This window comes from Simochromis diagramma, unplaced genomic scaffold (genome assembly GCF_900408965.1).
Source record: "Simochromis diagramma unplaced genomic scaffold, fSimDia1.1 OVJJ01000640.1, whole genome shotgun sequence".
Lineage (NCBI taxonomy): Eukaryota > Metazoa > Chordata > Actinopteri > Cichliformes > Cichlidae > Simochromis > Simochromis diagramma.
This window is the reverse complement of record NW_024387439.1, coordinates 167,762-185,248: the sequence shown is the minus strand read 5'-3', so window position 1 is coordinate 185,248 and position 17,487 is coordinate 167,762. Positions and strand designations below refer to the sequence as shown.

The 17,487-nt window shown below is 42.6% G+C and overlaps 2 protein-coding genes across 2 annotated transcripts; one reads left to right on the top strand and one right to left on the bottom strand.

Annotated features, from left to right (window-relative positions):
* Positions 1–4,940: 4,940 nt before the first annotated feature.
* Positions 4,941–6,834, top strand: LOC120722462. Its single transcript, XM_040013483.1, has 2 exons — positions 4,941–6,587; positions 6,705–6,834. The coding sequence occupies exon 1, from the start codon at positions 5,115–5,117 to the stop codon at positions 6,213–6,215; it is 1,101 nt and encodes a 366-aa protein (XP_039869417.1). The 5' UTR covers positions 4,941–5,114; the 3' UTR covers positions 6,216–6,587; positions 6,705–6,834.
* A 4,951-nt stretch (positions 6,835–11,785) lies between these two features.
* Positions 11,786–17,207, bottom strand: LOC120722457. Its single transcript, XM_040013468.1, has 6 exons — positions 16,582–17,207; positions 16,311–16,424; positions 15,094–15,226; positions 14,256–14,606; positions 13,989–14,124; positions 11,786–12,754 (listed from the first exon to the last, which is right to left on the bottom strand). Exons 1-6 carry the CDS (start codon positions 16,820–16,822, stop codon positions 12,005–12,007), a joined length of 1,725 nt encoding a protein of 574 aa, XP_039869402.1. The 5' UTR covers positions 16,823–17,207; the 3' UTR covers positions 11,786–12,004.
* Positions 17,208–17,487: the final 280 nt, after the last annotated feature.

Here is a 17,487-nt window from a genome sequence, read left to right as displayed (position 1 = left end):
TTACGAAGGTGCAGGTATTATGCCCATTAAGGACTTTGCTGATAACAAAGTTAAAATGTCTGCACACTAATTCAGAGTTACTTGCCTTAAATATTTTTGTTGTTACAGCCTTAAAGGTATACTGCATTGCACTGAGTAATTACAATCTTTAAATTGTATGGGTTTATTCTTCTTGAAAGTAACGTATATCAGCGGTATTTACAGTTACATTTTGTCTAATATGTGGGTGCTAATCTGTTTATTTATGTGATGTAAACGTCTGATGTGAGCATTGTTTCCAAAAGTAACACTCACGTAAGTTTAAGTCCAGACGTTATCGCATAGAGCAACATACACATTACAGTAACAAAATGTTGAACGCTGCTGAAGAAGCCGACGACTCAGAGCAACAAGGAGTAAGATCCAGCAATCGTGAAAGGCATTTAACTGAAAAGGGTAAAGAAATGCAGGAATATGAGGCAAAGAAAAATGAGAAGGCATTTAACAAAGCTTATGACACTTGGAAGAAGGCAGCTAAAGAAATCAGAACAAAGCTGAAAACTTTCTGCTCACCTGAAGAGCTAAACAATGCCAGTCATGACATAAGAGACAAGCACGCTGTAGTACAACAGCATTATGAACCCATTCGCCGCAGCCAATCCATGACGCCCGACATTGTTAAGCGAATGGATGCTTGTGCAGTGCTTACAACTGACATTTGTGAAGTTGTTGCTAAACGACAGGAAAATATCGATCAGCTCTTTAACGATCGCCTTGAAAAGGAAAGAGTACGAGTGATGTTAAACAAAATGGACTATGGTTCTGTGTTTGGTGATACAAAAACTGAAACGTCGTTCCCAGAGGGTTCAGTTGCACGCTCAAAGGCAGATTCTACTGGCAGTCGTGAGGTGGAAGCAGAAGCTGAACTTGCAGCCAAAGTGGAACAAGCAAAGGCCACACAAGAAATATTGGCACAGGAAACCAAGATCAGCCAAATGGAAAATGAGTGGAAAATAAAGGAAGTGGAAACAAAGGCAAAGTTGGAGGAGGAAAAGACTAAACTTCAACAGTTAAAGGCAGACAGTGAAGTGAAAGTAGCAGCTGCACGAGTAAGAGCCCTTAGCGCTCAAAATGACATTGAAAGCCATGATCAAGTGTCCTGCTACAACTTAGAAAATTCCGCAAATCTCCCCAACAGCGCACCACGGCTCTCTTTAAATCCACAAGCACCAACATTTAGACCTCACAATACTACTCCAGAACGTGAAGAACTTAGCTTAGTTCAAGCCCTCGCCAGCTCTCTTACCCTAAACAGGCTTCCTGTACCTGAGCCCACCATCTTTAGTGGCGACCCCCTAAAGTTTATGGATTGGAAGGTATCCTTTATGGCACTAATTGGTGACAAACCTTTACCTGTGTGTGAGAAAATGTTGTATCTAAAGAGCTATCTTGCAGGTGAAGCACGAAAGGCAGTAGAGGGATATTTCTTCCGCAACGGTGAGCAGGCATACGCAGGCATTTGGAGCATTTTAGAGGAAAGGTATGGCAGCCCATTTGTTATCCAAAGAGCCTTTAGGGCTAAACTCACAAAATGGCCTAAAATAGCTGCAAATGATCCTAAAGCACTGAGGGAGTTTGCAGATTTTCTCCAAAGCTGTGCAGAGGCTATCCCTCAAGTCAAAGGCCTAGAGATCCTTAATGATTGTGAGGAAAATCACAAGCTTCTAAGAAAACTGCCTGAGTGGATAGTGCAGAGATGGAGCCGCATTGTGGTGGAGGAGCTAGACAAAAGCCAAGACTACCCCAACTTCGCTCGCTTTACAAAGTTCATACAAAATGAAGCTAAAGTAGTTTGCAATCCTGTTGCCTCACCATTCATAATAAACGAAAGGGCATCAGAAGAGCGGCACGTTAAAAGAGCGAAGGCACTCAGTACTACCATCCAACCAAAGTCTCCACTAATCCCAGTATCTACTTCTAGACCTAAACCCCCATGTTTGTTTTGCAAAGAAGAATCGCACGGCATAGCTAAGTGTCCTGCTTTTGCAGCGAAAACTAGTGATGACAAGAAAGTTTTCATTCAAGAAAATCGTCTCTGCTTTGGGTGTTTGAGAAGGGGTCATGTAACCAAAGAATGCAGAGGACGTCACTCCTGTAGTAAGTGTGGTCGGCGTCACCCCACCTGTCTACACACAGAAAGAGTGAATGAACCTAAAGAAAGGAAAACTGAGGATTCTAAATCCCCAGATGAAGGTGCAAACAAGGAAGTGCATAATGTTATGACTCATGTACTAACAAGGAAACCATCTTCCACATCCAGCATAGTACCAGTATTTGTGTCAGTTGCATCTGAGCCTGAGAAAGAAATACTTACATATGCCCTGCTTGACACCCAGAGTGACTCATCCTTTATTTTAGAGGATTTGGCCTTAGAACTAAATGTAGACGCCCAACCAGTGCAGTTAAAGCTTAGCACCATGACTTCCGTCGACACAGTCGTTGCAAGTAAACTTGCCAACAACTTACAGGTGCGTGGGTTTGATTCTGAGACTCGTGTCCGAATAGAACAAGTCTACTCTCGTGACTTTATCCCAGTTGACAAGTCTCATATCCCTACCAAGGAAACTGCACTTCAGTGGCCACACCTTGAAGGCTTAGCTAACAAGTTACAGCCATTGCAGAACTGTGAAGTAGGTCTATTGATTGGTTATGACTGCCCATCAGCACTAGCCCCCCTAGAGATCGTCACAGGCAAAATAAACGAACCTTTCGCACAAAGAACCCTACTAGGATGGAGTATTATTGGTTCTGGTAATCCTCACCTAGACAGAGAAGGTAACCAGAGTTACGTGCACAGGATCACAGTCAAAGAAATGCCCATACCATCAGCCACAGATGTACTTAAAGTCCTAGAGACTGACTTTAATGAGAGGTATTATGAGGATAAGTATGTATCACAGGATGATGTTCGCTTCATACAAATCCTCAGTGATACAATAAAACAAAGACCAGATGGGCACTATGAGATGCCGCTTCCCTTCAAGGGCAATGATCCACCAGCGCTTCCCAACAATAAGAAGCTAGCCACAGTCCGACTGCAACACCTGAAGAAAAGGCTAAAGGCTGATAAACAGTATCATGAACGTTACTGTTCCTTTATGAGAGACATTATCAGCAGTGGTGATGCAGAATTAGCCCCTCCTTTGTCTGAAGGCAAGACTGCATGGTACATCCCACACCATGGGGTATATCACCCGAAAAAACCAGCCAAGCTAAGAGTCGTCTTTGACTGTTCAGCAAAATTTCTCGGTGTCTCATTAAACGACACTCTTCTCACAGGTCCAGATATGATCAACTCATTGGTGGGGGTACTCTGTCGTTTCAGAAAGGAAAATGTAGCCATAATCTGTGATATCGAGAGAATGTTCCACCAGTTCTCTGTTTGTCCAGACATGCGCAACTATCTGAGATTTCTGTGGTGGCAGGATGGACAATTAGACAAAGAACCCAGAGAGTACAGAATGGCTGTACATCTATTCGGTGCCAGTTCATCCCCTGGATGTGCTAATTTCGGCCTGAAATATTTGGCACAACAGTACAGAGCAGACTATCCTAAGGCCTCAGAGTTTGTTGAACAGAACTTTTATGTAGACGATGGTCTAACTAGTGTCCCATCAGTTAAAGAGGCACAAGAACTCATCACCGAAACACAAGCACTTTGTAGACTTGGCGGTCTACATCTGCACAAGTTCAACTCAAACCAAAGTGATGCGCTTTCCCAGCTGGAACCCTCAGACAGAGCAGACACCACAGAACCGCTTGATCTCAAACCTGACACAACAGCTGAAGGCCATGTGCTCGGCATCCAGTGGTCAATCAAAAATGACACTTTCAGTTTCAAAATAAACACTAAGGACCAACCTCCTACTCGCCGGAGCATACTGTCAGTGATCTCATCCCTGTACGACCCACTAGGGTTCGTAGCTCCCTTCACCTTAAGAGGCAAAGGTATCCTACAGGAACTGTGTCGCAGAGGCATTGAATGGGATGACCCCCTTCCTGACAACTTACGTTCACGGTGGGAGGACTGGAAAGATGGGTTGGAAAGACTAAAATCGGTTGCAGTGCCTAGATGTTACCACCCACCAGAACTAACAGACATTGTAAAGGTGGAACTGCACCACTTTTGTGATGCTAGTGATTTAGGATATGGTGCATGCTCCTATATTAGGTACCTCAGCAACGAGAAGGTCCACTGTAGTCTTGTTATGGCTAAGGCAAGAGTCGCACCTACCAAGGTCACAAGTATCCCACGATTAGAACTCTCAGCCGCAGTCACATCAGCCAGAATGAGCAGCATGCTAAGAGCAGAGCTTCAGATGTGCATTAATGAAGAGTTCTTTTGGACTGACTCCCAAGTAGTCTTAGCCTATATTAACAACGAGGCACGACGGTTCCACGTCTTCGTTGCCAACCGTGTTCAGTTAATTAGGCAAACTACAGATCCCAAACAGTGGCACTACATTGACACAGCTCAGAATCCTGCAGATTACGCCTCTAGAGGGCTCAGTGCATCAGAAATCATGTCAACATGTTGGTTGTCTGGTCCAAAGTTTCTGTGGGAACATGACATTTCATATGCACCCAGCCCCTCAGCTGTGTTGTTAGTAGGGGATCCAGAAGTCAAAGCAGTCAAAGCTCTCACAACTCAAACAAATGAACAAGACAATATCCTCAGCCGTTTGTCAAGGTTTTCAAGCTGGTCAATGCTCCTTAAAGTGGTTGCAAGGATAAAAAGATTGAGATCCAGCAAAGCCCAGTATGGAAACTTTGTAACAGTAGATGAACGGAGAACAGCTGCTGACACAATAATAAAGCTCCTTCAGCAGCAGGCCTTTTCTCAAGAGATGGAAGTGTTGAAGGTGGGAGATAACCTTCCGAGTTCAAGTCCCTTCTTTAGAGTAGATCCAGTACTAGATCAAGGACTTATCCGTGTTGGAGGAAGACTGAAGAAGTCAACACTCTGTCAGGGACTTAAGCACCCCATCATCCTCCCAAAAGACCATCACATTACAAAGTTGATCATTGCTCATTTTCATGCACAGATTTGTCATCAAGGTAGAAGCCAAACTCTCATGGAAATCAGATCGAACGGATTTTGGGTGATTGGTGGGAGCAAGGAAGTTGCAAAACTAATAAGCAAATGTGTTCAATGTCGAAAACTAAGACATTCACCAGAAGAACAACGCATGTCTGAACTTCCAAAGGAACGAGTTGAAATCTCAGATCCTTTCATGTATTGTGGAATGGACTGTTTTGGACCATTTGTCACAAAACAAGGTCGCAAAGAGCATAAAAGATACGGACTCCTCTTCACTTGTCTTTCCTCACGTGCAGTCCACATTGAGATGCTTGAGGATCTTTCTACTGACTCTTTCATCAACGCTCTGAGATGTTTCATCAGCTTAAGAGGAGCTGTTTGTAAGTTGTACAGTGACCAGGGTACAAACTTTATTGGAGCCAAAAATGAGCTAAGAGAGTCTCTTAAACAATGTGACACAGATGCCTTAGAAGCATTCCTTGCCAATAAACAGTGTGAGTTCGTCTTCAATGCCCCATCTGCTAGCCATGCCGGAGGTGTGTGGGAACGACAGATTCGAACCATCCGCAATGTTCTCAATGCCACCATTGCTCAATGCCAAGGCAGGCTGGATGACAGCTCTCTAAGAACTCTATTCTATGAGGCGATGTTTATAGTTAATGGTCGACCACTGAACGTCGATGGAATCAATGATCCTATATCTCCTGAACCTCTAACTCCAAATCACCTCATATTGATGAAATCAAAGGTTGCACTGCCTCCACCAGGAAAGTTTGTGAAAGAGGACTTATATGCAAGGAAACGTTGGCGCAGAGTCCAGTATCTCACTGAGCAGTTTTGGAGTAGATGGAAAAGAGAGTACCTTCTGAACATATCTACGAGACAGAAATGGCACGTACCACGCCGAAATCTTAAAGTCAATGACATAGTCATTATCAAAGAAGACATGCTTCCCAGAAATCAGTGGCAACTGGCTCGAGTGGTTGAAGCACCAGAAGAAGATGACGGTTTGGTCCGCAGAGTCAAGCTTCAAGTTGGCGATCGAGGCTTAATAAAGAAGCAGGGAACAGCACACAAACCTCACATAGTTGAGCGACCTATTCAAAAGCTTGTAGTTCTATTAGAAAATAACTAATTGATGTTTCAATCAATACTGTCACATCAGGCGTATTTGCGAAAGTTTATTGATGATGTATTTGAAATTGTGTTCGTTCTTGTAGTAATGTCCATATGTTACAGCTGGAAATCATGTAAAGAATGTTGTTTGTTATACATGATTTGGTGGGAGTGTAAAGGTCCAGTTTTGTTTATTGATCTAAGCCTGAACAGCTACGCGTAGTGTCCAGTAGAGGGCTCTGTTGTTTAGTTAGCGGTAAGCTGCACTTCCAGCTCAGACCGGTTTTGTGGCGCACATGTCCCAGTAGGCAGCTCTCAATGAAGCGTGAAGCAGCGTGATACCGGACTCTAGCGAAACGAACAATTTGCAGCCCTTGGAATGCGGAGCGAGGTACATGTTTTAAGTTGTATTTGTTTGCTTAATTGATATTTTGTTGTATTTTCTGCTTTATTTGAGTTCATATTTGTAATAAGCGTCTAAGAAAATGTATTTTGTGTTTCTGTTTAGTTTTCACGGTGCATTGGCGCACCTGGCGCACTGTTAGATTCTGAATGAATCTCAAAGTAAAAATTACTGCACCCGTCGAGGCTCTCTCTATTTCTTCCTTGGTCCGGGGGACTGCTACATATTCTCATTTGCTTCTGTTTGTATTTCTACATTTGTTTTCCGTGGGTGGAGACAGTCTGGAGCATGAATGTCTATCAGATGAGCCATAACTGAATTCCAGTCTGATTGGTTCCGCGTGACTTCAGAAACCAACCAAAAAGTGGCTCTCCAATCGCCCAGTATCCACGTTAGCTCCTCCTCCCAGTGCAGAAAACACCCACCACAGTCAGCTGTTCCCGCAGTCGGGACTTCCCCGTCAGTGCTGCGAGTCCGCGCTGCTTCGGCTTTTCTTTATATTTTCAGATTCGGAGATTATTCTTAGATATATTTGGAATATACGAAAGGCTTTCCAATGGAACAAGACGAGCAGGTGAAACATCTGCGTCCCACCGCGGACTATGGAGAGAGGTTCAGGCTCACCCTGACCACTCACAAGTCCTTTTTGGAACAAAGATGGCGACGTCAAATGTCATTTCGAGGCGTAAGACGTAAGGGGTGGAGCCCCGCACTGGAGGCTCCACCCCAGAATAGCACGTCACTGTGCCCTGTGACGTGCTGTTCTGCCTTACCGGTGCCCAAGTGGAATTTTATGCTTCCTCGACGGATCTAATGCAAAGGAAGTATGGCCACGATGCCATTGGTTCACGTTGCACTCCTCTCGACTGTGGTTTTTTTGGTCCCTGCGTTTAACGGTAAGTTGGGGTTATTTGTTAAGACGTTCCTCCTCGGTGCAGTCTGACATTACTATATCACTGTAGATCGGTTATACAAAATTTGTAAAAGTACACTTAAATATCGCTTCACCTATTCTGATTCAGTTACGGGTGGGAAGAACTGCACATTTAACGCATGAAGAAAGAGTGGGGTTATCACTTAGTACAAATTCTCAAAAAAACTCCTCCAAAAGCCCCTTTTCCAAATTGACCCCTCCCACCCCTCGCATCGACACACCAGCCATTCTCAGGCTTCGACCGGCATGTTCTCTTGCAGTTGCAGGTCTGCTGTCGTAGATGATTTGCAGCCTCTAGCTGGGGTGTCAATCGTACGGGCCGCAACATAAGTTAATATATCTGTTATTAATGGCCTGTCTGTTGTGTGGGAACGCATGCAGGCCGGCGTAGGGGGTTATCAGACTATCAGACAGGCACGTGATCATGTGAAAGCAGGAAGGGTTACCTCTTCTCCGTTTCTGTAGCCTGATCTGAAGTCGCAGCAATAAATCGCAAAAGCTGAAAAACATCACACTCTTTTTTTTTCTTTTTTTTGTGAATGCATTTAAATGCTTATTTGGAAAGAGACTGCTCATTGTACGTACATTGTACAAAGACTTGAATACTATAACAGTGTAAAACCACACGTGATCATGTCATCACATCACACCCCAGTGAATTAACCTGGGTTTATCCTTTTATAATGCACATTAGAGGTGCTACCTCAAAGGTTTATTTGCTAAATAAATCAGATTATAACCAAAAACCACAGTAACAGAACTGACTTGCAAATTTCTGAAACCCCCTGTTACTGAAAAAGATCTGTGTATTTATCTTTAGTTTTTAGTTTCAAAAGGAAAGCTTGCTAATGTGCATTATAGGAGGGGGACGCACACATTTTGGCAGATGCAGCCACACAGCCTGATAAAATCTATAGAGGGATAAACCCAGGTTAATTCACTGGGGTGCGATGTGATGACATGCTCACGTCTGGTTTGACACTATTATAGTATCAAAGTCTTTGTCTGAACAAACTGTTCCCATCAGATTATTGTAGTGCACAGTTTAAGGTAAATAGTCTTCCGCATGGTACATTACAATGTCATGAAATTAGCATTAAAATACGTTTTTTCAGCTTTTGTGATTTGTTTCAATGACTTCAGATCAGTAACAAGTAGAGTAAAGAAACGTAGCCAGGCAAGTGTCTCCTCCTCCTCTGTACGCTCTTGTGGATGGGGAAACAATTTTTGCAGGAGGTAACTACTTTGGCACAACAAATGCGAAGAAACATGCAAAAACGTACAATGAGCAGCATCTTTCAAACGTGTCCATGCCTTAATTCTCATGTGTTCTTCATAGTAGTAGCAAATGCATAAAAATAAGGCTTTTATCAAAATACTCAATAAAAATTTCTTCCTTGAAAAAGACTTAAAACCCAGTTCAGTATTGAATATTACATAAAATAAACTATTTACAAAGTTTCTTTGAATGGCAGAAATGCAGAAATGTGTGCATGTAGCACAGAGCCCGAATGTGCACTTTAAGTCATTTATAATTCTTAACTAGGTTGAGCTGCTGTTCATCACAAACAAGCACAAGAAGAAATTTTAGATTTTAACTGTATTTACAGAGGCTTTAGACCTTTTCCTACTGATAAAAACCTCATGGCCGTTCATACTACACAAGGAAGTGACCACAGACTTTAATGTTGCTGGATTCTCCACATATTTAAACAGTCTCCTTTGATAACACACATCACTGTGTGCTAAATTTCAGTATCCAGTGTGTGATGTAATTCATCCATTTCCCCAGATGTCAGTCTGTTTGCAGCTCTTGATGATTAGATTGCACAAAGGAGTAAATTAGCTTTTTAATGTCTACAACCCAAACTGTGTCCTCTCATTCAGTCCAGATAAACATCACAGCTGGACAGAACGTCACTCTGCCATGTCGAGCTCCAAACAACAACAAAACCATCATAGTTATGGAGTGGAGCAGACCTGAACTGCAGACGGAATATGTCCTTTGTTATCGCGATGAGCAGTTTGATCCAGACAACCAGCATCCATCTTTTAAGAACCGGGTGGATCTGCAGGACAGACAGATGAAGGATGGAGACGTGTCTTTGGTTCTGGAGAATGTGACGATTAATGACACTGGAACATATGAGTGTCGTGTCGTCCAGAAAGAAACAAACCGCAGGAAGAGAGCTCATTGATGAGGCTGATCACCATCATCTCCCTTCATGTTGATCCTCCAGGTGAGTGAGTAGAGTTGAGTGTGTGTGTGATCAGAGGTGAAGCTGCTTCCTGGTTGTTGATGTTTGTTTCTAAAGATGTTGTTGATGAGACTTTGTAGAAAGCAGCTGGTCTGAGTGATGTGATCAGAGTGCAGTAGATAATGTCTGACAGCAGTTTGAAGAGGAAATGGATTCTGTTCTGTTCTTCACTCATCACCTACCTGACAGCTGACACCTCACACCTGTTTCTCACCTGCAGGTCCAACAGGAGGAGACACAGAGGATGGAGGAGAGAAGAGTGGATCTGTTGGACTAATAGCTGGTCTGATAGTTCCCGCTGTGCTTCTTGTTGCTGCTGTTTCTGGATTTTTGATCTACAGAATACATAAGCAAAATCAGGATTCATACCAGCTTCCTGTTGAAATGCACCATGTTTGAAATGTCTCAGAGCTTTTCCAAATGAGCTCTCAGTCTCCTTGCTTTGCGCCAATTTCCCATCGTTGTCCCTCAGCACAGTCAAAAACAGATCTGAGGACGTGTTTGTCATGAAAAGAGCCCAACATTTGGTTTTCAGGGTTTTTATAAAGGGGATTTATTTCTGTGAATGAAAAACCGACTGAAATCCTGGATTCTGTTCTTTACTCACCACCTTCTTCTCACCTGCACGTCCTCCAGGAGGACATGGAGGGTTTGTGGGACTGATAGTGAGTCTGTCAGTTTTGGTGTGTTTGTTCTTGTACCTAATGATTTGATCTGTAAAAGAAGAAAAGGGAATGGTGCTGAATATGTGATTCCTGCTTCTCAGAGATCCTGTTAAAGTCTAAAGACATTGGGAGGGTTTCAAACTGTTTGGAGCAGGGAAACGGGTACTAATGGTGCAATACTGGTTCTGTTGTTGTTGCTTTTTTTTGAACAACACAGTCGAGATTCACATTGTCCTCGCAGTGAACCGCAGAATCGAATGTCTGAGATCTTTCTACAGCTGAATTATGAATCTCCTGCTGCTGATCACAGAGACAGAAATCGTCTAAAAACGCACAGAGGCCACCAACACCCCACAAAGGTCCCTGACTTCACTGACACTACAGTCTGGGGGGGAAAAAGCATTTTTCTGAGGTCTGAGGTGAGGCTGTCTCACATAGTTAACCTGCCAAGACCTGAACTTTTTCATGGCATGCATTTTTAATTTCTCGTTGCTATTTGGGCTGATTGGGACCTGATGAATGTAAAAACAAAGAATTACCTGATTTCCTTTTTTTTTTTTTTCCTACCTTTGTTTTTGTTTTTGAGAAAAGTGAGATCGCTTAATTATCCATGTTTCACTTATCTTAACTGCACTACTGTATAATCTATATTATTGCTAATATATATTTGTAATATCTATATCATGGCTGAAGCACTTCTGGATGGATGCAAACTGCATTTCGTTGCCTTGTACCTGTGACGTGTGCAATGACAAAGTTGAATTCTATTTAATTCTATTCTGTTCTATTTTATTCTATCCACATACGGGGAGATTTGTTTGACATTTTGATAAAGTAGCAGTTTAATGTCCTCGTACATGGATATTAAGAAAATTTTGTGTTTTGGTCCAGAGCAGGGGTCTGCAACCTTTCACATCCAAAGAGCCATTTGGACCCAGTTTCCACGCCAAAGAAATGAAGATAACACTGTGTATTTCTTTTTACCTTTATGCTTTGTGTGAATACTAAGGTGTGTTGCTTATGAAATCCATGAAGTGCTACAGAGAAAAATAAATTTTATTTATGTAATGAACACATTTTGAACTCTTAAAGAAATATAACAAAAGGAAAGACGCCCAGCTGAACTAAAATGATCCATGTAGCAAACAATGACTGTTGTGAGCCTAAGTTGTGTGGGCATCGAAGGACTACCTAGTGCAAAGAATATACATGGATACAGATGTGCATAAGCTGACTATTTCTTTTTCTACATATATATGCGTCAAAATACCGGTGTTTGAAAAATGAACAGTGAAAGCAACAGCAAAAAGAAAAACGGATCCTTCAGGCTGGACTGAACAAAGTGATATTTTATTGGCAAAACTTTTAATGAATGTTTAAAAAACATTTTACTGTTGTGTGAAACCAATAAACTCTTATTTTAGCAAAAATATCAAAAACATTTTACACATTGAATGTTTGCAGAACTTATTTACATAGTAAGTATTTAAAGCTCCATGCCTAGCATAAGTTACTTGCACTGGTGTCTTGGGACAACTCCATCTCGTCTCACTTAACCCGTTTTTTAACTAATGCTGTGTTCTGGTAATTTGACAGCATACACGCTACTGCAAACAGTTGGTTGATATTGTAAACAGGTGACATGGTGATGATGCCATCAAAAAGTTTGTTCTGTTTGATCCTCCTAATGACTCGCTCCACATGCAGCCCGAGTCTGACTGTGGCCTGCATCTCCTTAACCTGGTTCTTCTTCTTCTTCTGCTTAGATACAAAAGGGGGGCGGTACACTTTGCATTTACAACAATCTGTGATCAGGAAGCCCTTATCCACCATCACTGCCATGTCTTCAGTCAACTTCTCAGCAATGCCTGATTGTTTGAATAGTTCCTTGTCAGTAACCGAACCTGCGTACAGATCAGAGATGAATGTGACTGGACCATGTGGAGCTATGCCAACCAGGGCTTTCATCGTGCAGTGGGATTTGTATGAAGAGTACGTTTCTCTCTGGAGAAGTGGTGAGGATGGTGTCTGACACCTCAGCTCTGTACAGTCAAGGATCACCTGGGTGTCTGAGAAATCTTTGAATTCCTTAGGGAGGTAAGCTTGCACTTCTGCACGTGTAAGCCAGATGCACTGAGACCCCAGTGCAGTGGCAAGCAAACTTGTCCATGTTGCAATGATGCTGCTCACTGTGGACTGGTGTATGTTGAATCGATGAGCCAGGTCCCTCTCCTTCAGACCAACAGACAGGAAAACCAGGAAAAGAAAGAACTCGTCGATTGGCTGGAGCAGCTGCCTCTGAAAGGTTAAAACAAAAGGGAAAAGGTTAATCCTTAATCTATGAACTAGTAAGATCATGCTTTTCTTGGCTAAATGTTTTGTAAGATAAGACAAGATAGACCCTTATTAGTCCCACACGTGGGAAATTTGTTGAGTTACAGCAGAAAGTGGCAAAAATTCAGAAAAACAATGAGATAGGATAAGAATAAGACACTGTGTACAATAGAATAAAATACTTTATAGATCAGAATGAAATGTGATGTTGTCAAAGTAAATGGTTGCTGGAATGGTTATGCATACCATACTGTACTGTCAGGGTTGAATTCTTTTATTTTTCTAGTAAATAAAGTTGTTTTTATTATCTTTATATACAAACTGCAAACGTCCTCATATGAGTGGTAGGACAAGTCTTAGTGGGACTTGTTAACAGTCCTACTAAGGGGCAGGTCAAATGTCAACGGCACTGCATCCATGTTTATGATCTCGTCCAGTCCGATGGAATATTCGTTTAACTTTCTTTGTGTGAATTTGCGCAAGTTTGTTATTTTCTCTGCATAGTCGGGGGGCGGAGTTGCTGACACACAGTCATCCGCGCCCTGATGGACAGTCCTTTTCGTTTTTTCGTTGGCGACTATTTTGGCTTTCAGTCAGATCTGCACAGTTGAAACACCTCGCCCATTTACTCTGTGTGTTCACCCAGTCTTCAATACATTTGGGCCATCTGTTTTTATTTCCTCTGAAAGCTTTTGTCGTCTTTTTGGACTGAGCCAGTTCGTCACGCTGGCATCTCCAACGTCTCACCATTGATTCGTTTATGCCAAGGGTACATGCAGCAGCTCTACTTCCCCTCGCTGAGAGACAAAAAGACTGCCTTTCATTTGAAAGCTGCATCATATGCATTTCTTGTGTTTGCCATACTGAGGGTTTGGGAATGAAAGCTTCCTTTGCTCCTGTAATACTCCTCTTGCTAATCAAGTTTGTTTTTCGCGCTACTTCGTACGGGACTACGTTGCCTTTCGGACGGACATGTGACCAACATACCACTCTTGTCCCCCGATACTGTGTGTCTGATCACATGCCCTTCTGCCAGCCAACGTAGTGCCGTACAAACAGCGGAACAAAACAAATCCTCTGAAAGCCACAGGGTTCAAAGCTTGTGCAAAAAGTAGTGGCTTGTAGCCCAAAAATTACGCCACATAAACACAATGCCATCGCACCTCTAGTTCCAACTACCAACAAAGCCATAGCCTACCGTTTGTGTGCGTGCAGGTGTCAACACTTCTTCGTCCGTGTTGGCAGCTGACTTGGCTCTTGAAGCCTGAATCATTTTATAGATGCAAGGCTCAATCAAAACCCAGAATGCCACCAAATGATCATAGCTTGGAAATCTATTGACAAGAGAGACAAACATCGTGTCAATCATTAATTAACATCACACATGAAACATACAGTCAGCAGATAAAAAGTAAATATCTATGTTGTTTTCATGAAGACTGGAAACACTTGAACTTCGATGTACCTGGTATAGAATTGGATGTCAGTGTCAGAGCCAGCAAACCGCTGTAACCCAAACTCTCGCTGGACACGTAACGCCTGTATTTCCTTCCTCAGACTCTCCACATCTTTGGACGGGTCTTCTGCTGACGGCTCAGGGACTGAGCAGTAGTCATGATCTCTTGTAACACTGTGCTGACCTTGATCCCCAGGATGAACTAGTTCAGGGGGTTCTCGCTCCGTTCTCTCCCAAACACTACTCCGCGTTGGTTCAACTTTATAATTATTCCACTGAAAAAGTGTCGGGACAGCACCTTTAATAAGCCACCTTCGACCATCAAGGGTTGCTGGTCCTGCATCCTTGGCTGCTGGGTCCCTGATAAGAGAGAAAACAAAATCATGTTCATTCTTTTTTGTTGACTTTTGTAGAAAATGGGCCATGTTTTTGGTGACAGTGGGGAAGGAAAAACTCCCTTATAACAATCAGAATCGAGAGGGTGGGGAGGCGAGGAAGACAGAACAAAAGGCACGCTGTGGCAAGATTAATAATAACTAATGATTCAATTCAGACAGGTGTATAAATGCACAGTGGGTGAAAATGTGATTAATAAAGAGTGCATTATGTGCTAAGGGTTTAAACAGCTCCAAGAAGAACCTACTTAAAACAGTTTTAAAGTTAAAATCATTTCTGTGTTTATTGTAGCTTTTTTTTTTTAAAAGTTTTCCCACCACCTAAAGCAGGGTTAAAGTAACAGTTTCACTATCATGTAGCGTTATTCTCACCTCACCCAGCCTCAATATGCTTACTTGAGAGCACTCCTCTGTATTAAGTCACACCCAGAGAAAGACTTTGATATATTCACCTTGCAGGGATGCCTTCTGCAGATAGCTTGATTTGTGCTATCCGTTGTAGCTTTGCTGTCTGTCTTCTGTTGAACACATCCAGTCTCGTTTTTCTTCTTATCTTCTCTGCAGATGCCTCCTCTGCCTTTCTGCCTACAAAATAAACATTTCATTATTTCTACTTTAGAGCTTGCTAACTAAGACAGCACGACATAAAGCCCACTATGCATGCAGCTATGTGGTTTTCCATCATCAGAAACCACAACGATAGTCTAGTAAATAATGAAAACACTTATGTTAGAAAGCTTATATAAAAGTTGCTCGATACAAAATGATCGGAACAAGCGGAATACGCCGGCTGGAAGGTCCCATCTTTCAGTCTTGTTTTGCTTACTCCTGGCTCCTTCAATGGTGCTACTCAGTTTAGTTCAGCTAATCCGGTAAAAGAAAGTACTTCTCTTTTTTTCCTCGTCTATTTGTACAACCTGGGGCGCAACAGTTATCAACAATGGTTAGCCGCGTTCACCACGGCAGCCGGATGCTGCCAAAATAGCGACGCCTGGAGGGGGAGGGGGCGAACCTGTGTGACGTCATCTCCCGGAGCCTGAACAGAGGTCGCTGTTCCCTGCACAGTACTACAAATACGACCAGTTTCGAAATAAGAAATCGCATCCAGTTTACTGATGGCTGGGTGCAAATCTGGCTGTTTTCAAGCCGCTAAACTGTGAGTACGTCGTCATTCAAACCACGTCAAGTCAGCTGGAGTGCGTGGAGTATAATAGCCAAGATAAGATAACCTTTATCAGTCCCTGTACAGAATAGAATAAAATAAAAATACTATATACAGTAGAATAAATAGAATAAGATATACAATAGGATAAAACAGAATACAAATTCTATTTACAACTGAGTAAAAATACAACGATGCCAGAAAGGAGTATAGCACTTAGTGTTGTTTTCCACCCTCCACCACAATTAATGTTATACATTTATCAATGAACTGCAAATATCTCGTTGTCATATTATGTGTCCATAATTGTAAAGTAGATGCAAACGACTACATTGACAATCGGGCAAGATATTACTTTAAACCCATTGTTGTCCTCCATGCACACAGGGGAAACTTTCAGCGGTTTTCACATTAAGGCCGTTTGAATCCTCAAAACTTTATGTGGCGATTGCCGGACACTAAGAGCAATTTTTTGAATTAGGGATTGGGGTTTGGGGCGGTGTTTACCTCCGACTAGTGCTCTTTGTTGTTGTCCTTGCGTTCGTCGTCTTTTTTCGGAGTTCATGTGTAGCGTTGGTACCCAGTCTGGATTTGTTTGATCCATTTCATAGGCAGGCTTCCCTACAGTGGTGCGACAGAATTAGCGGATCTTTACATAGCACGTGTCTGCAAAGTCACTCAATACGATGTTTGTTCGGATTGTATAACCTCCGAGCGCATCAACAATAAAATTATTAAGCTATAAAGAGTGATGTAAACATACTACATTTTCACTTACCAGAGTGAAAATGTCGGGAGCACACCAACAGATATTTAGAGATGGAAGAGAACTGGAGATCAAGTCGTCCCACGGCTGCTATCCAGGCTAGACGCCTTCTTTTGGTAAGGTCCGCTATATGAGCTCCCTCATGTTGCTTCCAGGTGGGGAAAGAATGAAAAGATAAACCATTCCCAAGCTTCTTCCCTTGCCGGTCGTGTGATCGAACATTACAGCCGATCACGCAGCAGTTACGAACCATGGCTGGTGTGTGTGCTTTCGCTCCTCTTTCGCTTGAGCCCTGAAATATGGCGCATCAGCCCAAAAGACTTTCCACGCCCACCCCGTGACATCACGCGCCAAAGCCCTGTAAGATAGTGATGTCCTGTGTGTCGAAGCGTGTCAGGGGAGTTTTTGGGAAGCACGTATCGAGGCTCGCTTTGATTACGTGTGCAGTGACGCTCGAGGCCTCGCGGGCAGTCCGTACCACGTGACTGATTCAGGAACTGGCTCGCCGGTTCGCGTCAGATTCGAAATAAAATGGGCAGCAAAACACAGCTGACTCCCATCACACTGTGTTGTGGAATTGGATTACGTACGTGCTACATAGTTGAGCATTTCTTCTTCGATGGAACCAGCAAGGAAGAGATTTTTTTTTAATTTAATCTCCTAATAAAGTATGCACACAGTAATACATGTCACAAATGATAAGCACCACAATATAAATAAACAACACTATAGATCCTATAATCTGATTTCTGTCTTTTAGTTTATTAAAAAATGAAGCGCCACACAGTTTGTGTGATTATCCAGATGTACATAAGCATGATTACACAGTTACACAATCATACCAAAGCTCTGTCCTGATAGTTTCCACTTTCTCTTTTGTATCACACATACTGAGACAATATTCGGGATAAATAACCA

What these genes read in the sequence shown, in the direction of transcription:
- LOC120722462 (XM_040013483.1), top strand. Translation starts at nt 5,115, where the DNA reads ATGGAAATCAGATCGAACGGATTTTGGGTGATTGGTGGGAGCAAGGAA.
- LOC120722457 (XM_040013468.1), bottom strand. Translation starts at nt 16,822, where the DNA reads ATGGTTCGTAACTGCTGCGTGATCGGCTGTAATGTTCGATCACACGAC. An exon ending in ACAAAGAGCACTAGTCGGAG is followed by an intron (nt 15,227 to 16,310) that starts GTAAACACCGCC and finishes TTTATTTTGTAG; the next exon opens with GCAGAAAGGCAGAGGAGGCA. An exon ending in GACATCCAATTCTATACCAG is followed by an intron (nt 14,125 to 14,255) that starts GTACATCGAAGT and finishes TCTTGTCAATAG; the next exon opens with ATTTCCAAGCTATGATCATT.